General features: G+C 38.2%; 1 protein-coding gene across 11 annotated transcripts in view; it reads left to right on the plus strand.

The window, feature by feature from the left end:
• NAV2 (neuron navigator 2) overlaps positions 1-24,671 on the plus strand; it is a 419,946-nt gene that overhangs the window by 328,562 nt on the left and 66,713 nt on the right. For all 11 annotated transcript variants that reach the window (XM_068684879.1, XM_068684882.1, XM_068684888.1 and 8 more), the window contains one exon: positions 3,036-3,158. In XM_068684879.1, the coding sequence (XP_068540980.1) occupies positions 3,036-3,158 (123 nt within the window). The remainder of the gene's footprint in view (positions 1-3,035; positions 3,159-24,671) is intronic.

Here is a 24,671-nt window from a genome sequence, read left to right on the forward strand (position 1 = left end):
ACAGAAAGCAATGGCTGGAGATACTTGGCACCAATACTTTCCAGTACCTGCTTAATGGGCATTCACATAGAACTTTAAAACTCTCTTCTCTTGAATAACCTTATGGATAGTAGAGAACTTGCTAATTTTAAAGCAGCTTTTATTCTAAGCATGTTTTTCCCTACAGTACCTTGTTCTTTGACCTCAGTGTTCAGTGTCAGCAGGACAATAAGTATTATTGCTTTTGTCATCTTTTTGGAGTTAAACATTTCTGGTTAGAGGATATTGCATGTAGGAAAAAAAAAAGAAAAAGTGAAGCTTTCAATCTGTGATTACACAAACCTGTTTCAGAATACAATATCTGTCTTGTGTTGTCCTGGCATGTAAGAAACTTGGCCTGTTGGTATAACGGGTAAAAGATAGGGGCCGTCTGTGCTTTTTTATGGTGCCTTGACTTGAAAAACACTCATGATCTAGATGTCAAAGACGTTGAAGACACCCAGCTTCCATTGACCTATATAAGACTGAAGATTTTTTAAACCACGCAGAGTGTGAAGTCTGTTGATGGTAGTAGCTTTCCATTGATTTCTGCATAACCAACTCTTAATGGTCATGTGTTTCACTGAACATATGCTGGGTAATAAATATGGAGAACAATCTATTTCAACTGTAGCTGATCTTTTTTTTATCAAAGGACTATTCATACGCCAGAGAAGGGTGAAGCTAAAAGCTGCTCTTTCTAGTATGTGTTTAATGGGCATTCATAGAGAAACAGGTTTCATGTGCAGGCAAGTATCTGCAATAAACCAATTAGCGTATGTACATTAGATGTTTTTGCAAAGCACTGTTTGCATCTTCGTATGATGATATGGTCTTAAGCTCCACTTTTCTTTCCCTTTTATTTTACTAGCTTACCAAAAAAAGAAAAAAAGAAAAAAAAAAAACAACAATGCTCTTCCATGATAAAGTATTTATAAACGATGTCAAACAAATGTTAGAATGCACGACCTAAGGCAAATTCCACACAAGTTACAGAGGAGCTGTTCCCCTCTCTTTTTACAGTCTTTGTTTATGAGTACCGAGAACCCTGTCCCCACAGATTTGCTGAACAGAGAATAGTCTGGGGGCTGACTTTACCAGCTTAGCAACCTCTTTGTTAAACTCCCCAGAGGGATGCCTCACTTGTTCCAGGGAAGGCCCTGTACGGATTTACAAATCTAACTCAAATGCTAAGCAGCAGATTGTGCAAGGTTTATTGACTTTTTTACTATCCCAGTTTTCTAAATGTAGTAATTGAGTTTGACTTCGGTAAACTACATCTGTTGCAGCAACATCTGTGAAGAAAGTAGTGGAAAAAATGCAGAAGCAAAGCTTCAGCTATCTGCTTTAGCGCTCTCCCTCTCGCCAGTAGAGGCATTACTGACCGAAGCTAGGAGTGTCTTTCCTTTCTGGCTGTGAAAGAGCCTGTCTCACTGCAAGGGTAAAAGCTATGTGCCTTTCTAAGAAACAGGGCAATGTCCTGTGTATCTGGATGTTATTCTGTGGGCTGCTGTCCTTTCACTCAGGAGAGTGGCTAAAGAATTAAGAGGATACAGTCTTTTCAACTCCAGTGAGGTAAGTGACGTGTCCAGCTGTGTGCCAGAGATAGCAATGGTACTGTTGGAGTTGGTGCACTTAATTCACTCTCTGCGCTTTGGAAGTTTTTATGGTGTGTTTGGGTGATGTCAGGACTGCTTCTGGGAACGTACCTGGGCTAACAAACTGCTTGTGGTAGCACAGAACTCACTGTGTGCCAATATCTCGAGAGGCAAATGGGAATTGCCTTTCAATTTTGACTTTATCTGTGGTTAGAAGTATTTTTAGAAATTAAGCTAAAACAAGAGAAAAGTCCTCCTGTTTTCCTTTGATGCTTTGGACTTGTTCACATCTTACTATCATGAAAGGCCACAAAATGTTATTGAGACATTGATGTAGTGCAGCTTGTTGTTGAAGTTGTTAAAGAAGAATAGACTGGAATAACTTCATAATTTCAGTATTTTCTTGATGTATTAGAATATTTTATTAATATCCTAAACCAGAGTGCTGGGTTGTTGTACCATTGTTAATTATTTTTTTTTCTTAATTTCCACCTCATCCTGAAGTTACTTTGCATAATGCCTATTGTTGTCTGCATTGGTACAGACTTCAGCAAAAGTGCTGGATATCACAGCCAGCATTATTGCAAGGAACTGTTCCTGGTGAACAATATTTATCAATGCTTGTGTAACAACTGTCATCACTGTTCACTTAACATTTTTTTTTTTTGGTCTAAACTAAAAAATAAGAAATGTGCACTTCTTAATACCTAAGGATAACACTTGTTAAATGCAAATGTCTCCAAGTCACAGTTGCAGACAGAGAACAATGTAGGATCCAAAACAAGATTGAAAAATACTGTTATCTCATGTTGGAACTTCGATTTCTCACAATAAATCTTGGGATATTAATTGCTCGTGCACCATTGACAAAATCAAGGGTGAATTTACTGTGATTTTTGCAGTCAAGTTGTAAAAGGGTTGATATATGCATCGTGATGTTTTGGACCACGCAACATATTTCAGGATGGTTTAAGCCATGTGTTTTTAGGCACGAAGGCAAAAGTAATGATATCATTCACAAATACTGAATTACATCCATCTAGGCATCATTAATGACAGTTCGGTGTTCTTTCTTTGTCAGAGTTACGTTAAAATCCAATTCTCACTAAAGAGAGAGGGTGGAAGATGTAACAGAAAAGGATGAGGGGGCAAAAAAAATCTCAGATATATGGTTAGGAATAAACTTTTCCTTGTTTCATATTCTGAGTAATATTCTCAACTCAAAAGTGGGGAAAATGCAATATACAATTAAAAATATATAAAAGGTTATGAGGCACCTCATAATAAAAATGATATCTAAAAGTTTTAACAAAATAAAAGATATTAAGATATTATTTATAATAAAAGATATTATTTTTTGACAAAATAATATCTTAAATTTTTAGTGTTTTACTGAATGTGGCGTTTGCTGTTTTAAAGGTACATGACGGATGGTGGTTTGGGCCTCTACACACGAAGGCTAAACCGGCTGCCCGATGGCATGGCTGCAGTGCGGGAGACGATGCAGCGTAACACTTCTCTGGGACTGGGAGATGCTGACAGGTAAGGTCTCAGCCAGCAAATACTTGGATATAATTGTGCATTTAATTTGAGCTGTATCTAATACATATTAGAACCCTAAGATTAAATAGCTTTAGAAATTCAGATAGTGAATACATGACTATAAACCTCTCCAGAGTATGTTAGGCTATGCATTCATGGAGGTGTCAGGATAAATACCAACTTTGTCTCCTGATTGCTTTGTTGAATTTTCATCTGGGCTTTTGTGCACAGAACTTACACAAGAAAATGTAAAACTTCCATTTTATTAGCTTATGAAATTAGAAAACCCGGTGATTCAGTGTGAATGGTGAAAGACAAAGATGAACAATTAGGCAGATTAAAAATCCGTAAATAATGGGAGTGTCATCATACAGGAAGCAGGGAGACGGACCGTAATGAGACCTGCATTCTGGTGGAGTTGAGTCAGATGGGTTAAATACTTCTGCTTTTAATGGTATCAGCCAATAGCTGCTTCTTTCCCTCCCAAACACAAAACCTGATGAATGTTACTGCTGTTGTAGTATGTGAACTGTATTGTTTTTCTTCCATGAGGTGACCCTAAGTAACAGATTTTGAATTGAAGGTTTGAACCAGTTTTTGAACTAAAAGTTTTGTTTGTTTGTTTTGTTATTCGGAGGTCTTCCCAGGGACATAAATGTAGTTTACATAATGTAGTTTGATATGACCGATACCGTTTTGATAGCAATACATGGACTGAGGCATGATACCAAGGACAAGTGATGGAGAATCTGGCCTTGTTTTCAAAGAAACGTGCTCTAACTGTTCTGGTGTTCTCTTGACATTACTAAAGATTGGGATGGTAAATGTCAATAAAAGAACCAAAAGCTTTTAGAGGATCTCAGCTCGGTTTCAATTATTAAGTCAACATATGCTCGCCAGTTGCAAAATAGCCTAGATTTTTAAGGAGCTCCTATCTGTTTCTGAAATTTGCAACCTGAAACCCGTACTCAGCCAAGAGCATTCCTGGCTGCCTGTGGGTGAAGACATTGCCACCTGGTGATGTAACTGAAGACAAATCATCCTTGTCTGTTGCTGCAGCTTCTGAACATTGACACGTTAACAGAACCTAATATAAAACACAGCTTTATAGTACAGAATTTGTATAATATAAACTATATAATTGTTTAAGTAATAGTGAGCATTCTGGAGAGCTAGTCATTCATCCCCTGGCTAACAGTTTCTGCTCTTGCAGCACCTTTTCTTGGTACATAAATTATATTCACGTTTTATTTACTAATCTCCTTTCCTGAAGACACCACTCACAAGCACCAATTACATACGTTCCACAAGAGATATTATCCGTATGTTTAAATATATTCCACCTAGGATGGGATTGTGACACGGTAAAATGTAATCCCTAGTTAATGGTTAATGTCAATTATTTCAGCTTGGAAAATAATTCTTTCAGTTCGGACTGGGGGGGAAGGGGGGCTTACACATAATAAAGACTATGTATAGCTGGCAAGTTAGCTGCAACATGAGATTTGATTTAGTCTTTTCAGTTTAGAATGCAAGCCTATTCACCTTATGCAGACGATCAGAGTTTCCTGACAATAAGTGGGCAATTTAAAAATAGCTCCGCTTTGTTTGCTGGGTGATCATAATGTGTAAATTAAACAAAACAAAAGAAAAAAAAATAATCTTAGATTCAGCTGCAGTTTTACAGGGTGAAAATTGGCATAAGGAAAAGGAGTTAAACAAAAAAAAAAAAAAGTGCAGTAATGAATTGCTTTTTTCATTCTGTGAAGAGAGGCAATAAGGAGTTCTGAGCTGCTTTATTGGTACACCTAGAAACATATGAAGATTAAATTTAGCTTGTTCAAAACAGATGTTAATTGATTGCATGGGAGAATGAGTGTGAAAGGCTGTGAACCTTTAGGTATAAGGTTAATCATTAAAAAGTTATCAGAGGAATTTTTGCAGTTCGCCTTCTTGTTTAGTTTCTTATGTTATTAATTGTAGAAGTGTAGTTGTAAAGTTCTTACTCATTGGCTCTGACAATGTAAAGCACAGACCTTAGAAGGTATATTTTCCCCTGCAGCAGGGAAATCCAAATGAGGCAATTTAATTTAACGCTTGATTGCAAGGTTAATGGAATCATTGCACAACACAGCTGAGCTTATTTATTCACTTCAAGACAATTTGTGTTTGCATGGAACAAAGGCATTTTAAATGAAAAAAGGCATTAAGAATGCCCTTTTATTTGGTTTGTGATTTTTTTTTGAGGTTTTAAATTAGCCACTTATGGTTTGTCTTCTATGTATATGGACATGGTGCGTACCATCTGGTATCTGAAGTTTGTTTCATATTGCAAGGCACATAGTTGCTTGATCTGAGACTTAATTCTGCCCTTCCAGTCATATATGCAACCTTTGTTTATAAATGTATACAAATAAGATGGAAGAAATTTGAAACTTGGTTTTGAGTAACACTTTCTGTAATTGCTTGCTTATGTAACTTCTTAATTAGATAAGATAATTGAGACCTGTGCTGACTTATCACATTTTTGTAAATAGGTCAGGAGACTCTATTCATGGATGTGAGCTTGTAAAGATCAACTTCAGTGCTGTTATTAAGGAAATGGCTGTATGATTATGATTTTTTTTAAGCCTCGGTGATGGAGTGCCTAAATAACTACTTCCAAGCATGATTCACGTGGATTGTTTCACTTCAGTAGTTTAATTTGCGGTTGTGTGAACTACAGACCTTTGCATAGGAGTGTAAGGCATAAAAAGGTCTTCCCAGTGTGTCCTTCTGAAAGTCTCTTCTGACTCCAAGGAGCTGTCTCATCAGGTATCACATTACATTGCCTTTGTACTTCCAACAGCTACAGCATTTGTGATCTGGAGGTAAAAACACAGCTCAGCTGTTGTGTGTGGATAGGATTGAACTGCTCTTTAAAAGTGTTTCTGTGTCACGATGACTTTAATGACAGTCTTATCATACTTACAGCTCTGCGGTTAAAGCAAGAGCATATTCAGTTAACTGTCAGGAGGACTGGTGACTGAAACCAGCTCCTGGTAGTCAGTGGCATTTCCTGCTTTTGGCAAGATTCTTGGATAATCCCTGGTGAGAACACGGAGGAGAGGAGACAGACAAACAGGAAGGAAAAACTGAAAGTGAAACAGTAATGGAGCAGAAATCCAGAGGGCATCCCATGCAGAGTATAAATATATCACTGTGAATGTCACTGAATGCAGATTATTTTTTTTCCAGATACTATCATTTATAGCAATTTCTAAAAAAGGTAAAAATTCTGGTTTTCAAAATAACTTCAGAGTAATATTTTGCTTTAATTTTGCATTTTTTAAAAATAAGGTTATTTATGTGTCTCTTGACTCAATTAATAGCCAATGCTTCACATTCTTTCATACAGCAAAACCCCTAAACTGCAGTGTGTTTAAATTGACTAACTGATACTTAATATCTTGAATCCCGTTAAAGTCACGAGATTATTGAAAAGATGGGTTAGTGTTCAGGGCAGGAGGGAGATTGTTGAACTACCTTGGTAATCATGGGAACCAGCGTTACACTTCAGAAGAGCTGAAAAGCAAGCTGGCGCATGTCATGAAGTTCAGGACAATATTGTCCTGTTCTGAAAAGTGGGGAGAGGAGGAGATGTTACAGGTTTTAGAAGGCATCAAATTCCACTGTAAACAGCATATGAATATAGACAAAATGCTGAGGGCTGTCATGGAAGAAACTGTATCACGTGTTCTTTTTAGGCACTACTGTGTTGTACATGATGGAAAAATGGAAAAATGTACCAAAAATGTATAATTTTCTTAAGATATCCTTTGTTACATAGTTTTGTGGTAGAATAAGACACCTTTAATTACTGAGTATATGTTTACAGTTTTTCCTCTTAACTGAGACTACTATGGAGCTAAAGCTAAATGAAGATGTCTGCAATTCCCGGCTTTGCAGTTGAGGACTTAAATCCTTCTTTCAGAGAATATCCATTAGGAATTCTATCCCTTTATTATCTATCTCATTATTACTGTAGTTTTGCTACTCTAGCACTGGTAGCATGTTCCACAGAGAAAAAAATAAAGAAAGTGTCTGGAGTAGACACACAGACTGGATAGTCTTTGATTATCATGTTAAAACATGATTGGGTTATTATGTTTTAAACTTCAGGCGGACACAACTCTGATAAAAAGACATAGAAGCAGATATTCTTGTATTGTAATGGCATTGGAATTCCCATCATCTCCTTCCCCCACAGCATCTCCCCCTCCTGCCTTCCTCCCTCAGGGGCGTTGACATAAGTGTTTGTAGAGTTGCACGGTAAACGAGCATAACAGGGAGATTCGAGCATAACAGGGAGATGCATCTGGGGTTTTATATGGATGGCTTTGTGGAGGGAGCATCTCCTTCCTGTCAGGAGCAAGGGTACCTGTGTTCCTTGAAGTCCTCAGGAGACCTCAGCTAAGAAAGATGCTTGCAAGCTGTCATCTCTGTACCTGGAAGATCTTACACCATCAATCTGCAGTTTCTTCATTTCTAGAAAGCCCCAACAGTGTACTTGCATCAGTTGTTATGATTAATGTAATGTATAAATTCTACTTGTCCAGTTTTTAATTTGTTAAGACAGCAGAACACCCCTATATAAAGACCATGTTTACTAAATTGAAAAAAATGGACAAATCTCCAGATGGCTTTAAGGTAAAATAGATGAAAAAGTAAGCACCCAACACCTTGTCATTCGTTCCTTACTGTGTCTGGGCTGTGAGTCCCTGCCCCGTGTAAATACATATCAAAGTATAGTTGCTTGATAGCAAAGTCACACGACTGGTGAGATTCACAGACAACAGATCATCTCTGCTTGACCATCTGTTTGGATTTTAACACTAAATCAGGAAAAATACCACCATTTCTATATATAAATGTTGTGCCTTGGTACCTATAGATACCTATCTCTCTTGTCTTTGAAAGATCCCACGTTTATCTTGAGAACTGACTCGCAGAAACAAGGAAATTCACATTGCAAAGATTCTTTGAAGTTTATGGCCTTGGGATCTGCAGATTAGAATCACAATACCAAATACTTTTATTTTCCAAGGAATCTTTTAACAACCAGTAGTCCAAAGTGGTTTTAGGTTACATAAAGTAATTGCAAAGTTAAGCAATGAATAGTAGTTGAAAGCAAGGGTAGGGTAGCTATACCCCAGGGCTGAAATTAGCAGTATCTAAAGGGGAGAAAAAAGACATTTTGCTTTTAAACAAGGCAAGGTTAGTCAAGGGAAGTAGTATCTTTTGGCAGATCAGTTTCTGTGCTCTGAGTATAGCAAACTTCTGGGTGCATAAGCTTTTCTTCAGGTCTGAAATAGAATTGAAAATGTTCATTACTAAATACAAGGTGAGAACAGTTACTCTAACTTTACCTGGATTATTAGTAGTCTAGAGCAACTCTTAAAGACAGATGATACCTGTGAAGCGGAGAAGGATTTAGCAAGGAAAGGCTTAATACAAGGTTTATGTGGTGTAGAGCAGAGAGAGATATGGATAATTTATCACCTGTGTACCATAGAGCGGTTAACTGGGGAGATGAAGCAAGTTATTACTGACTATAAAAGTCTGTCTCTGTATAGAATCTATGATTTTTAATGTCCACTAGAGGTGTGATTTGGTTATTCTGGTTTATTCTTTGAAGACACTCTATAGAACTCCCTTGCAGAAGAGAAGGAAGAGCTCAGAAATTAAGTAGCTGTGTGAGAATTGCCTCCCTTTGGGCAATGAGGTTCTTTTCAGCTTTGTGGCTTGCATCATGTGAATGTATTCAGTGGGCAGAGTAAAGCCTTTTTAAAAAAAATAAGTAAATTCCACGCACATATTTTTGGGGGTATGTGTGGTACACTGGATGAAGTAAATTAGTCTGCGGGAAGAACATATGTGGGATTTGGTGATTGCATCAATTCCATTTAGAGAGGCATGGTGGAATGGAGATCTGCTGGGAGGTTTTACCTTTGTTTCTCGGGTTTGGTCTGTTTTTACTCACTGAATGATGGTATGCCGAGAGCTTGCTTCCAACAGTGAGTTTAGTGAAGTTGGGGGCTGTTTAAAGGCTGGAAAGCACATTGAGATTTTCATCAGAGATTGTAGTTATCTAAAAATTGCTGTCCAGGCTCTAGTTCATCACATCACAGAGCAGCATACAGCAATAGCAATATATGATTGTGGGGGGTTGGGGATGGGTGGTGGCCAAAAGGGGTGCCAAAACAGTTTGGCCAATTTAACTGACTTCTTGTAAAAGAGCAAATTGTTTTCCTATGGTGCAGTCCTTTTTCCACATATCCATGGCCAAAACCGGAGTTTACTGCATCATGGGACCTATGTGCATCCCTGTCCCAGTAAGGTAAATCAAGACTTATCCTGTTCCTGTCTTTTAACTAAGACCTGTTTTAGTAGCCTTGCAGATTGACAAAACAGTTGAGGGCAGTTGTTGACCTTTTTCAGAAGTTTCTTCCATTGAGGAGGTATAGTTCTACCATGCTAAGCTAAACACCAAAACCAGAAACAAACCACCCTGCAACTGCAAGTCACTTCCTCCAAAGTTAGTAGATTAGGTAATCTTTCTGCTAGACTGTCACTACAGTTTTAAAACCCATCTTCAGGATGTTTTTTTTTTTTTTTTTTTGCTTAGATGGAAGTGCTAAAGACGGAGGCAAGATCTAGGTTTTAGGAATTGCATTTCTTGTTTTAACTTTTTTCCTCATCTCATGCCCCCTTTTTTAGTTACTGTGATTCCTCATTCCTTTATATATTAGGAGGTATTTACATCTCTGCTCTAGCATCTAATTAAAATGTTTTTTAATTAAAATTAAGTTTGGAGCTAAAGTTCACTACAAAGCTAATGGAAGACAGCAGGTGCCTCAAGGGAGCAGCTCAAAATGTCCAAGGACATTAGGACCCTCTTCTTGCTCATATATTCCATAGATTCCTCTGTGAGCAGTCACTTCACGTTGAAAGCTGTGCTGCTGTGTGTATACAAGTGAAAGGACCTTACTTTTTCCAGAACTGCAGATACTGATTCTGTGGAAACAGAAAAACTGCCTAATTTAAACAGCAGAATGATTTGCGTGTACGGCGTGGCAAAATAAAGATCCTACTCCACTGGAACGAGATTTTCTCCAAGTGACATTTCCTTCCACACGCACCCACTTTATGCGTCTAAATACAAAGTTGATCTAAGTGCTGCTTTAGAGCCTCTGCTGAACTCCTTGATATTTCTGATTCCATTGCCAGAGATTAGCACTGTCTTTTCTGTTGTATAAAGTGGCTTTTAAAATACTTTAGGCATGTGGGAAATTAAGCTTGTATTCCAAGGGTAAACAAGATTGTAGATACAAAGACCATTTTGAACTGTATCAGGGTCTTTTGTGCTTTGCATGACAAACCGAAGAATGTGAAATGCTTGCTGACATAGTGCAGACTTTGTTATTTAGTTTTCTATGTCGAATGGCAAGAGAGTCAACATAGTCTCACAACTGACCTACACCAGTAACCTCTGAGTTTGGGATTTGGAGATTGAATAGATAAAACTAATAGCAGACAGCTGTCAGGCTCCAATAGAAGAATCCAAGTTTGGGGCTGTTAGACTGGTGTGGAAGCTCATTGTGGCTATAAAGCAATTTTCAAGACTGGTGACTTTTTCAAATATTACAGAATGTCTCTCTTGAAAACACAAAGAGTCTCCCTTTGGTCTCTCTCTGTTGTTTCTCCTTAGATAGTTTCTTGGCGCTTTGGAGTTGTCCATAACTTTGTTTCATTGAAATAGGATTTCTGCTCCTCTTCTGTAGCTACATGTTCTTTTGTGACCATAATTATATGCTATTAGTATTAGCTTACGTGTTAATAAAAATATTAATGTTAATAGGTAGGATCTAAGTTTTCTGTTTAATGGGTGAATGTTTTCTTTAATTGTATTGTTCGACAAGTTATATCAAAATTTTGAGTTTGATTTTATGATGCTTTTATCTTCCTGAATACTCTTCCAAGGACTTTCTGGGGCTTTTTGTTTCTTTTTCTTTACTCTAATAATTAGCTTTATTCAGTCATTTATTCCAAGTCATGTCCCCCTCAGTGAAGGGAGGGGACACCCTCTGAAATGACCAGTGGGAAGCCTGCAAGGAATTTGGGATATCCAGATGTGTTGAGGGATCCATTGCCTATATAGAGAAATACTACTCCCAGTTCAGACAGCTAACTGAAGTTGTTTGGTACCAATAGCCCTCTGTATCAGCCCCTTTGCTAATGAAGTAATGGGGATACCTTTGGGCTGACTGATGTCCAGAGAAAGGAAAGAGAGCCTGACCTAGCACTCATCAAGGCAAAGATGCGTTCTGCTAAATGGAAGGTTCACTCCCTATTTCCAGGGCACTTGAGGAAGAGGTGCATGCTCTTCCCTCCTCACACAAACATTGTTTACTAATTATAACATATATTTTCATAATGAAGGGAATGTCTCATTACTCATGTACATCTCTACAAAGCATTTGCTGTTCCACTGCTGCAGGGTGACTCTTGAAAGCCAGAAGGCTAACAAGCGTAGAAATTCAGGAGTATGGAGCATATCATTTGAATGTCCATCCCCACTGTAGGAGCTTTCCAGTTCTGGCAAGGAGCTTGCACTGTGTTTTGCAAAAGGGAAGTGACAAGGGAGTGGCAGGGGCAAAAGTGCATCCTTGTATTTTTGCTGCCCTGCATTCTGGGAGCTACTGTATTTATATCGGGCCATTCCTTGGTGTCATGATAACTTCCTTGGTGGCCAGCAAACTCCTCCGTATTGGGGGTCAGTAGCCTCCTTATCTTTGAGTCCTACTCTGCTCTTCTCCATTCCTCAGCTTCCTCATGGTTTAGGGATTTTCCAGCAGTATGATAAGGTGACTTTGTGACCTTTTTATGACAGCTAATAGGATTCACAGTGAAGTTGAGACTCCACAGAACAAGTAGTCACTTTGCTCCTGCTTTTTCTGAGCTGAGATTCAGCGTCCTGAGGCTTAGTTAATGCAGCTGCATGGGGTTTAAAGGTTCTCTGCTGTTACATAAACAGGCATTAAGTCTTTCACATGGTAGTCTCATATTGCTTAGGTATATACAGTTAAATATGGATCTAGCCAGGGTGAGTAATTGCATGCTCTATACTAGAAACACTTGGAGCTACGTTGTGCTGTAACAGGAGTATTATGAGAATGTATATGATTTGGTTTTACTATTAAAAGTTTTTGCTATTCGCACTAAAAATAAAACATCTAATTTTATTAACACTTAGGGCAGCAATTCGAGACTAATTAATTTGATGTAAGTAGCATTGGAACAGGGCAAAACCCATGTGTAGAGTTAGAACAGCGAGCCTCAGCAGGCTCGAGCATGCTAGAGGCGATGTTTATGTATGTCCAGGTATATATGGTCAATAAGTAGCCAGAGGATCAGCGCTAAACACTGTTAACCTGATTACTGCCTGGGCAAAGTCCAAGGGCTGAATTCAGCTCTTTTTCACTACATGATTTTTTTTCTTTCTTAACTGACAAAGGCTCAGCTCAGCAGCTGCTGTGGAGTTGCCATGTGCTGCCATCAGCCCCAAGTAATGTTTTTATCTTTTTGATCTACTTTTAACTTTAAAGTTTATCTTCTCTGATTGTGTTGGTAGTTTAAGTTCATTTTCATATATATATCAACTAATTCATTCGTTTTGGTTTAGGGGAAATGAACAAACCACCTTCAGTGTTCAAAAGGTTTTATTCCCACTTTCATGTTGATTGTCAAGATTGATTTATTCTTGTTATGAAACTTGCAACTAGAAATACTCTTCGTAACGTGACTTAATGCCTTAAACATCTCTTTGAAACTGTTGATGTTATTTGATTCTATCTGATATGCACATACATAGGTTGGTTTCATTTGCATTTTTATGCAAAGGTTTCATTTTTATTTTCAGAGACGATTGAAACATAATGTTGCACTTGCAAAACTGGATGTGTTTTGAATACATGGTTAAAGGAATAGTGAAATAGCTAGAAATGCCCCAGACAACTGTGACTTCCTATGGAAAAAGAGGAGAGGGAAAAGGAAAAAATATCAATATGAGTCCCTGGGAAAGAGATCCCAGTATCCAGTGCCACCTGAAGTTCACAGAGGTTATGTTCATCATTTCAATAAGGAAAGCCTTATTATACACTACTTAGTCAATATTTTGCGACTGTGTGGATTCTCTAGCTACTCCTGAATAGAGAATTTACCCATCTATTTGTGCTTTGAGAGCATTTCTGAGCCAAAGGGAGTCATGAGATGGATTAGGTTCTGGCAAGAAATTCCATAGAGTCTTAAATATGCATGCAAAAGAAAGACACGTTTTCTGAAATCAGAAGATTGTGATTTTGAAGTGAAGTCAGGATGTGTGTTCCTGTGCTCTAGTTTCTGTTGAAATTCTTTGGTGTAACTTCAGTTTTAATTGTAGCACTGAGCCAGATTTCTGTTAGTATAGATGAAAAGCAAGTATGCCATATGATAACTTGAGATTGCTCAACATTCCTTTTATCAATGGATGCTTTCCAACAACCAAAGGGTAGAAACAGGTGTCTTCCACAGCATGGCTTTGAATTTGGTTTCATTTCTGCAAGATCTTCTGACCACTTCTCAAGTTAGCAAAATTCTCCTACCGTGTTTTATGGGCTGACCTTACATGAGCTGTAATGAGCTACACAAGCGACTGATAAAATAATCATTCTTGCCTGTGAATCATACCATATGTTTCCCTCGCTATCGCTCTCTCCACCTCTGTAATTCCAGTCATGTTTGAACCAGTTATTTTACTTTGCCTACATCATCTCCTCCATACTACCAAATCATTTTGTCTTACAGCCATTTCTCTCGTTCCAAGCAATGTGTTGTACTTTCAACGCTGGTCATTCGTCACAAGTGTCTGTCTTTGTCCTCGATGAATTACTAAAATCCAACTTTGTCCACAAAACGTGTTTGAATCTTTAAGTCGCTTTCCACTTTGGATACGTTCTCCTTTTTAGGAAACCTGTTTTTATGAGTTCACTTCTAGATTTGAACAGTATTGGAATGAAGGAGCTTGCAATATATGGTGATGCAGTTAAGCTCATTATAACAATGTAAGAGTCATCAAATCATTTAGGAGCAACAGATTATTTTAGAAACTGAAAAATGAGAGTCCAAGTTAACTTACTACTTGGCTAAGCACAGGTGTGTGGAATCATGGGAGGAGAGGAATTTTCTATGAACGTTTTCATTAATTGTAGTGAAATGTAGTTATAATAAGTACAGTGGATTCAAGAGATGCAAGAAAAATGCAGAGTAATGATGAGGAGAAACTCTGGCACTTACTGGCACTTACTTTGCAAACTAGTCTGGGAAGTCTACACTTCGGATCTTTTAAATCCATACGAACCAAAGTGCAATCACACATTAAAGGGGATGTGGTATGGATAACTGACGCAGTGTTTTCCAGAGGAACCCTTGTTTATTTGATGATTAATACTGAAGGCAAGGACTTCCCTCTTAGTTTGTTAGGTGTGCCTGTTGTGATGCAAAACGTGAATGCAATAATCAAACTAGCAGTATGGATTTTTTTGATGCATCTATTGATTTCTCTCCTTTCATCATCCTTTGTGCAGTTTGCTTTGTTAAGTTCTCTAAACAAAGATACCAATGACCACTCCTTCATTCCAGGGGAATTCACTAAAATAGAGTGGTCTTTATCAGTATTAGTTTGTTAAATCTCTGATAGCCACGTGAAGCACCATTTGACAGCTCAGCCTTAACAAGATGGCCACGTTCTGCTAGTGGTCAAATGGGACAGACAGATGAGAGGCTTATTTAAAATTATTTTCGCTTTATTATTGCCATGGAAAAGAGCAAGTTATATTTTTGTTTGTTTACTTTCCCTCCTCAGAAAACTGCAGAGAGATCTGTTACAGAGTAGTAATGCAGCGATTAAGTTTCTAAGGTAAAAAGTCAAACTGGGGTCTCTCCTGTGTCGGACTGCAGCAGGAATTGTAGTTTTGGCCTCCTCTGTTTGAGTCATTTCTCTAAGAATGTTTCATTATCTCTGTCTCTCCTGCCAAATTATTTGCTGGAAATGAAATTGTTTAAGCATAAGATACTGGAAGGTGTTAATTGGACTCTTGGCTATTCTGGAGCTAACAGATAATAGAAGCGGGATGGAAAGAATTAAGCTTGAAGTCCTTGAACTCCCACATCTCCCCTTGATGATTTAGCTATGAAAATTAGCAAAGGGTCCAAGGGAGTCGTCTTAGTTTTATGAAGAGTTGCATTTTTTTTTTATAAATGAACAGAATATTTTATGATATTTAATTGAAAAGATCCAAGCCATCTTGAAAACAACACTGCAGCAGTAGCAGAAATAGCAGCGTGAGAGCTGTAGTGTTTAGCTTGCCCAAGTATAAGGGGAAAGACAGTGCTTGCAAACCTCTCTTTAACAAAATAAATTCTTGAGTGGATTACAGTTACTGCTTTAAGCTCCTCTTATGTTGCCACTGTGCTGTAAAGGTGCTCGGTTGGGTTAGAAGGTAGCAAACTTCTCTGCAGCCAAAAGAAAAAAAAAAAAAAAAGGACAGGGAACAATTTAGGCCTTTGAAAAAGTGTGTTAATGGCAAATTGAGGCTATGCAAAGTCCATTTGCTGCAAAAAGGAATTGAGGATTCCCTAAGTAACAGCACTCGTTGTAGAGCAGTGATGTACCTCTGCAGGTCTGTCTTCTTGTCTTCTGCAGTCCAATGGGAAATATTGAAAAAAAAAAAAAAAGGCATCCAGCATCCTAACATGAAAGGATATAACAAAATATGTATTTACATTCAACTTCAGTTCTGATGTTTCCCTTCCAACGTGTCCTTGCCCTATTTTTTCCTTCGTCAGACCCACCTGAGTTTTTTTTTTTTATCATAGCTCTGTTGCTTTTGTGCATCCTGCCCTCCTGCCTTTGACTCCAGAGTTTCTGTCTAGTTTTGTTTTCCCTTTCCTTTTTTGGTTTCCAGCTACTCTCCACATACAGTCCTGGCTTTTTTCTTGACTTATCGTCCCTGTTCTCCAGAGCTCTCCAGAATAAAATATGCATATATCTCATAGGATCGGGGATTCTCAGGGAAGATCGATGTATAATTTAATAGCAGAAATCATGGATATTCTCGGAAATTATTGTGCTGTTTTTACTGAGATCAAAGTCCATCCTTAGGTTGGCATGCAGCTTGGAAAACTTCAGGCAAAACATCTCAATTTTGGCAAAATGATAAATAATTGAAATCATTCCCCCCCGATAATTATTTCATCACTGTAACACAGCCATCTCTAAAGCAGAGGGCGTAGCCTCGGAGAGAACAAACACGCAGCGCAAAGCCCAGCAGGGCTGGGGCTGGGGAAGGAATTACTGGGCAAGGAGAATGGTTTTGCAATTTTTGCTGTTGCAGAAATGCTCTGAAAGGTTATACAATCGTGCAGAGATCCTGGAGCCTCAGGACTTTTGCTGGCTAGGGAGTGGAGTGAGGAAACAGCATCAATGATGCAGACCTTTTCTGCAGAGAGCAAACAGAACGGATCAAGCAAGAAACCTTTGCTCAGTCCTATGGAAAACGTAGAAATGTGCTTTCCTGTTACATTTTGTTGCTGAAATGATTAAAAGGTTAAGCTGCTGGCATGATTAAAAGTAGAATTCATCTGAAATACGATGTGAGAAGAGTGGCACGGTGTTAAAAATGTTTATGACTTTACACAGTTGAGCTTTTGTTTTCTCCCAGTTCCTATTTTGTCTCCCCCCCCGAAAAGGAAAGGGGGAAAGAAAAAAAAAAAAAAAAGAGAAAAAAAGGTGATCTGATTTTAAGTTGTTGTTGCTTAAGAACTGGAGAGAGATGATTTAGGTGATGTTGCATATATTAACGCATCATTTAAACAGCCTGCAGTTCAGTGATGATGGTGGAGGGGGGGGTAGCACTGTCGGAGAGGCTCCACTGAGCTTTGAACTGGATCAGATGCTTGAGGGCAATTAAACACACAAGATTTCCCACTTTAAACAAAGGCACAGAAGGGAGTCTCCCTGTTTTCTGTGCTGTTAATCATCAAGCGGAGAGAAGAATGAGTAAATGAAGAAAGAAAAGATGGTGCTGTTTAAAGAAAGGATGTTAAACCCCAGCAGGATGCCTGCTTGAGTTGCATCTCAATAAATAATAAGCGCTTGTTATGCTAATAGTCAGTATTTTCAATAACATGATTTGCATACAGATTATATGCGTGTTAATTACACTGTGCACATAGCCAATAATGCACATCTTGAGTTTTGTTTTTTTTTTCTTAGCATTTTCATTTGTAAAATGAGGCATCGCATTAATGAATATTGCAAAGTTCTAGAGTGCAAATGGATAGCTAATGCAATGAACAGTGGCGTACTGAGCTGGATACCCACTGGAGATAACTACACATCTGTAATGTTTATGGGAGGAGCCCAAGATCAGGGTCACCTCTGGCACTGACAACATCTGTCATGACACTCGATTATAATGAAAATAAAATGAAATGAGAGAGCATGAATGTATGATAATGCAGCAATGCATGATGATAATTAACCCACCGTTGTATAATTAGCTGGTGCATACTTGTGCAACTAGTGCTGGGTCTTGTCAGTTGCACAAATTTCATCCAAATCAAGAATAGGTACATCGCTGTGCCTTTAGATTAGAGAACGAAGCTCAGTGGTTTTATACCCACTTGATGCCAGTCGTGGGAGTACAGGTGATACCTGGTGCTGTGAAGAGGCAGAGTGCTGTGGGCAGACTGTACCTGCGCTGACATGAAGTCTTGCAGAACAAAGTTACTCCTGGAAAAAGCGTTGAATTCATTTGAATCAGAGCCATGATTGTGATAGAGCAGTGCTTTGCGTCTTCTGATCGTAGCGTTTCTGACCCCTTAGGAAGACTGGACTTCTAATGAACTGTGTCTGGAGGGCAGCAAAACATATTCATTCTTTTCTCCCCTCTTTTCCCACACATCTGGTGGGTGCCTAGTGGTTCTCATTTCATCATGTCTAATTGAAAGATCGTTTCCACTTGTCCTCCTGACCTACTGACTAAAATGGATGGGTAGGAATTGGCCCATAGACTGTGAGGGCCTAATGGTAGGAATGAATGGTGCCCTATAAAATGTAATAATGTGATAGCTGAAGTTGACTGTTGTGCTGAATTTGCACTGCATCCAGACCCACATGAGTGTCTTCAGACATGTGTCTGTAAAGCATAATGCCGCAGCAGTTCAGGGATCTCTGAACCATGCTACGTAACACACTGTAAGCCTTCTATATTTGTAGCTGTGCTACTTTTCCTGGTAGTATTCTGACACCACTGAGCTCTGAATATAGCTTATTACTGGCAGTGAAATTAAAAAAAAAAAAAAAAAAAAAAAAAAAAAAACAAACAACCTACAGTATCTTGGGAAAATATCTAAGAGTTGTCATCTGGCATTCCAGACTAAATATTTTATGTAGTTCAGAAAGCATATAGTAGAAATATTTACCTGTTAAGAAACTGTATGAATATAATTTACAAGTAATTATCAGATTAATTTTTCAGGTATCAGATAACGATATCAGGTATCAGATAATCTCTTCCCTATGAGGCACAGATGTTTGGAATTAGTAGTTCACTTTCAAAAGAAAATAACTGTTAAATGCAATAGCTCCTCACATCAATATTCAGTTGTTATTGCCATTGGTGTTCTCACGTCCCATTACAGCTCATTCTGCCTGCTTTATAGTTATCCTAGTATCTACAGCAATTAAAAGGATTTGCTCTTCCAGAAAGAAATTGATGGTTTTAATAATGGGCTTACTCTGAGCTGTGACTGAGGTTGCTGAGCACGTGGATCTGCAGGAGGTGTTGTTACACCAGCCTGGTTTTTACACCCGTTTCACTTGGCTGTTCCTTTTGTGAATCCTCTTGACTCTCAAACCTGCTTCTCTTCTGCATTGCAGTACCCCACTGCATTGGCCTTCATCCCCTGTCCAGAAGCTGTCAGCTGAACTTGCCCAGCTGTGTGCTAGTAGTAATTCCTACTCCAAATAGCTTGCTGTGGAGACAAAACCATATGTACCTCACAAACAAGCTCTTGGTCACTGCCCTTATCCTGAGGGAGCTCCTGCTGGGCTCCTGGGAAAGGGCACAGGTTTCTCTGGCAGTGACCTGGCAGGGTTGACGATCATCTTGTCCTTCTGGTGGAATACTAGCAGGACATTTCACCCTTACAGGCTTGCACTGTTTGCAAAGAGAAGGTTTTCTGTGTGAGTGAAGAATTTGGAGCAATTGAAAACAAGTTTTCTTTTTCCTGACGTTGCTACAGACATGCTGACCTTGTGTTAAGAGCAGCTCTGTGGGCTGAAGATTCCTTCAGTCAAGCTCCCACAAAGCCGATATGTTCACTACCTGAAACATGCAGCAATATCCGATCTGTAGGACCATTAGGATTCCCAAGTAAAGCTGTCATTTTATTGGGGCTTAGAAAAGATCAGAAGTTCTGATTGCAGCATGTTTATGAGACAATAAAAGATTTTCATGTAGGGCGTACTTCTGATCAGCTGCGTTTTTCATGTATTATTTATTTACTTTATCGGACAAGATCAGAGTTTTCTTACAGTTTAATTAAGAGTTTCTCTCTCTGAATGAGCAAAAATACCGAATGCCTAGGAGTTGTCTGCATTTATTCACAAAACCAGAAAATACAAAGCTAGGAAAGCCTTTTGTTTAAAAGTGCCCAGTAGTATGAGCTGCTGTCTTGTGGGTAAGCAGTGTCAGTTACCTTTTATGTTAGAAGGATTATAAATGTAAAGAAAATTCAATAGTTTTCTTCACCAGACAGAGAAAACAATGGCAGGCATGAGAAATATCTGCAAATTGGTACTACATTAATAGTCTATTGTGAATTTGGAAATGGCAGGTTAGTATATTTGACAGGCAGCGGTAGCAGGAATAAGACAAAAGCAATTCACGTGGGAAAGTGTGCTCAAAACAGAGGAAAGATTTTTATAAGATAGTCTGAGCAAGAGGCAAGTCTTTTGGCTCAGGTACGATCTTTGGAACATCCTCGCGTTGTATGAGTGATGTACCTTTGTTTTATTAGAAGAATGCAGATGGACTTTCAAAATTAATTTTTGTTGAAGTTGAGAGTTTGCATCTTTGTTCTTTGCTTATTACTCTGTTGAAGCGTTCATGTGGTTTGAATATTTGTAGACTCAGTAATACGGAGGATTTACAAGCACTAAAGATCAAGCTATAACGATGCTAGCTTGATTTAATTGTTCTACTTTAATTAGAATAAATGAGTTTACTTCTCTAGTGGGATGTATTAGCTTTTTGACGGCCACAGCAACAATAAACTACTGTAAATGTACAGATTAGGAGGAGGCCAAAGCAAGTAAGATGAGCAAACTGTATTGATCATAACTGAAATGGAGTTGACTGAGATGCAGGTGGTGGACAGCAGTGCTTTTATGGAATATGCCAAGAGATGGTTAATGACTGCTATTGATTAAGATTTCAGTATTATTGGAAGGGGGGGGATGTGGGAGAAAATTAAATTAAGTTTTACAGGATTCTTCAAAACCAGATTGCAACAACTGGAGGGCTGTTTGTTCAAAAAGCATTATTTTAGAGTAGTTCTGTAGGTGTCACACATGGCATATTCTTCTTGGGCCTGACTTCATCCTCTGACGTTGTCCTCTGTTCTGACCGCCTGAAAGGCAAAGAGCTGGTGATTCAAACTTTATCTCTTTCTGGGTCCTTCCGTACCTCATTATAGCCATAAAGTATATGGCACCTAGATTATGGGTATTATAGATTATAGCTTCTTTCATGTCTGGTGATTCTGTTCTCTACAGTATCACTTGTTGGCGAAGGCATTACACTAGAAAGCTCAGAAAACAAACCATAAATCATATGGGAACCTCTGACGTGTATCCATCTCAAAGTGTTTTTTCAGATTCCTGAGAAGAGCGCAATCATGCCAGCTGCACTATTTTTATAACTTCATATGTTAGGGATCAAGCCTAAAATCTTAGCAAATGCTGATGACAGGGAAGACTTGTAACGATGTGGAAGTAACGTGTTACTCTCTTCAGCAGTTTTGATAAGAACAATTTAACTTTTTTCAGTACCCAATGGCACATATGCAAAATCTGTGATTCACAGTGTTATATTCTTTGTAGAGGGGACTAATTTTTATGGTTTGGAGAAGGATGCAAAGAAAATGCATTTAGAACAGTGTGAATAGCATTTAATTCCTTTGTTTCTTTAAGTAGGTTGTTTGCATTTTAAGATCAGATTTCTTTCATTTTTTATAGAATATTCATATTTACAAGTAATTTGCCCTGTAATTTGCAATTCCTTTCTGTTAATAGCATGCAAGCTGCATCACTGCTCAGCATCCTTAGGTTTTTATTGGATTATCTCCAGTTGCCTGCCTTTTTCTTTCTCTACTGCCACTAGAAAGTAGCCATTTGTGCTTATTCACTCTTTTGTGCTTATTCATTTGAAGTGGGCATAGGAAAAAGCATGCCTCGCACTTGTGTCAACACAAGCGCTCCATGTAGGCTATGGGCGTTTTTAAACAATCTTTTAAGTACATACAAAATGTTATAAACCCAATTTTATCACATATTGCACATACACAATCTATCTTTTCATCTCCATCAGACACGCATGTCACTTTTGGTGGAAGCTGTGATTTTCTTGAACAGTTGGTCAGTGAAAGGAAGTTTCTAGATATTTGATGCTCAGTCTACCTTATGCTATGTTTACCGTATGCGTAACACATTATCAGTGCAATAATCATTAATCACGTTCCAAGTAATTAATCTTCTTCCATATTTGGCTTTTCTGCGTGTGCAGCCTTTTCAGGGCTGAAATCCCTATGCTTTTACTCAAGTGAAATTTTGCTGTTGTCTGGAATGACAAGGGACTTGGCTTCACATTGGCTTGGGACTAGCAAAATGTCACCACATTTCCCTATGGGTATAATTGGTCAGTTCCTGTGTATCGCACGTGTACCCTTGCAGTAGTGCTTGCTGATGATTCCTTTTTATTTTCCTCCATACAGCACTACCTATATGAGTAATGTTAATGAAATCCTCAAGTATTCCATGCTTCATCTGTTTACCTATAAATAATAAATCCAGAGTACCACCATAATTATAGCTCTGTAAGAACTCTCTAAGATGAGAGGATTCTTAACCTTGAGGTTTAAGAATGTGAAGAAGAGTATTTGTAGCATATGTACTCCATCAGTCCACAAACTTTGGGGCCTCTTTCGTTCAGCAGAATGAGGGGAATTAAAAAAATGGATCTTAATTTTCGCAGATCTAATTCTCCTGCCTTCCAAGCTCCCTTTAGAACCACAATGAAAAACCACAACTTCACAGGACTGTAGCAGCTAGGGAATATTGACTACAATTTTTCTTACTGATGGATTACACTGATTCCAGTGTTCTTCTGGATTTTACTTTGACACAAAGCATACATTGATTATGTTCATACATAAAATTTTAGTCCAATTGTCCGATGCGTAATAGTTGTAAAGGTGCAGCAGTGTTGCTGTGTTCTTGCTTTTATTTTCTCATTCATATCTTTGGACAATAAGAATACTTGAAGAAGTATGTATATATTAACTTGAGCGCATAAAATAGAAGAGCCTTCAAACGCATGTCTAAGTCTCTTCAGAATATGTTTTGGCTTTACGATTTTATTTTTTCCTCACTCAAACCATCTTGGTGTTCTTTAGGAGGAAAGAAAAAAAAAAACTCAAAAAAGAAAAAAAAAAAAAAATTGAGATTATTTTAAGACATTAGTTTACCCAGTTGTAATGGTGTCCTTTCCAGGGTGAAATGTGGTAGACGCTTTGTACCACACATTATAAAACAGCTTAGAAAGACCGTGAAGTGCAATGTCTTTACAGTCTACACTGCCTGCATTTCTTTTACAGTCATGGCAGTCATCAAATGCAGACATTTTATAAGCTCCTAACTGGTAGATCTCAGCTAATGAGAAAAAAATATAGAGGAAGTTAACATGTTGCAGGAAAACCTCATTTTCAGGCATTTTGGTGTTCTCCAAGGGAGAGCTTGAAATGAACCAAGATTCGTGCTGCTTGAACCTAAAATGCAAACCTGTAATCATGGTTTTAGGCCTTTTAAAATCAAAATCAAAGAGTAGATTTCTTTCATAAGTATGCAGCAAAAAATCTGCATGCAGTTTTAGCTCCGTTCAGACCATGAACGTGATTCTTACTTATGTTAAAGGAGACCAGCACACAATTGTGGAAAGAATGAACGAGCAATTGGAGGCGCAATGATTTTATTACACTGAGCATTAGGACACTTTGCAGCCTTTTCGAAGCAGCTGTTCTTTAGGTAAATTAATACCTGGGGTCTCTTTACTTCTCTCAAACTTTAACTACCATAAAAGAAGTTAATGTAAAGCTGTTCACAGCTTATCTCACCCGATTGCTATGCAAAAGTTCTAACATAAACGCTTTTATAAACTGCAGCCATAACGCACTAATCTTCTGAACTTCCTGACCCATAAAACTATGATTATTACTACATGTAAAATTCATCTGGAAATATCCCTCTGTATTTAGCGTTATGGGTATTATGTTGCAAAATCCCTCCTCCTTTGCAGTGTAAAGGCTGCCAGGAAAAAGAAAGACAATGGGGCTGTAGATTAGTGTATAGAGAGTAACACTGTACCTTAATCTTGTGATTTTGTTTTTATTTGGAGCTCATGATTTAACTGATGGGATGTTCCAATGCTTTTTTTCCCTAGATGACCATTTCAGATATGATTATTGTAGGAATTAGAACATTTCTCGCTATTCTTACTTACCATTACCACAGGTCAGTTGCATCAAGTTTGAGGGAGCTTTTTTGGTCAAGACAGGAAGGATGTTAGAAGTCAGAAGAAAGCTTTGTTATTCCAGTTGGGATTCTCTTAAGTATCTGTAATATCTAAGAGTTATTTCTAGTAACTATTCTTTGATTACAATAATGAATGAGGAAAAGTGCATGAACAGATTTGTTAATAAAGAATATCTTTGAGTCCCCTTAAACTCAGCAGAGGCAAGAAAGGATTAGTAATAGTCCGTGAGTATATTTACCCTCGCTTTTATTACGGATAATAAATACTTTTGTTTTAAAAAGCTACGTGATTCTTGTCTAATCTTCAACAAAGCTAATGACATCTGTAGCTTTGCATTTTTACACGTACACGCGGTGAAGGGGCTGGAGTGATTTCACTCTTAAGATGCAGGCATACCAAAAAGCCTAAGAGTCATGTTTCTATCTTTTATTCACCACTAGACTAACTTAATATAGATAATAGTCCAGCTGCAAGAAGATATTAAATGAACAGCCTTTTTTCATTTTAAAACACAAACATTGGTGTTAAATGATGCTTTTCCCAAGCCACTTTTATTATT

This window comes from Anas acuta, chromosome 5 (genome assembly GCF_963932015.1).
Source record: "Anas acuta chromosome 5, bAnaAcu1.1, whole genome shotgun sequence".
NCBI lineage: Eukaryota > Metazoa > Chordata > Aves > Anseriformes > Anatidae > Anas > Anas acuta.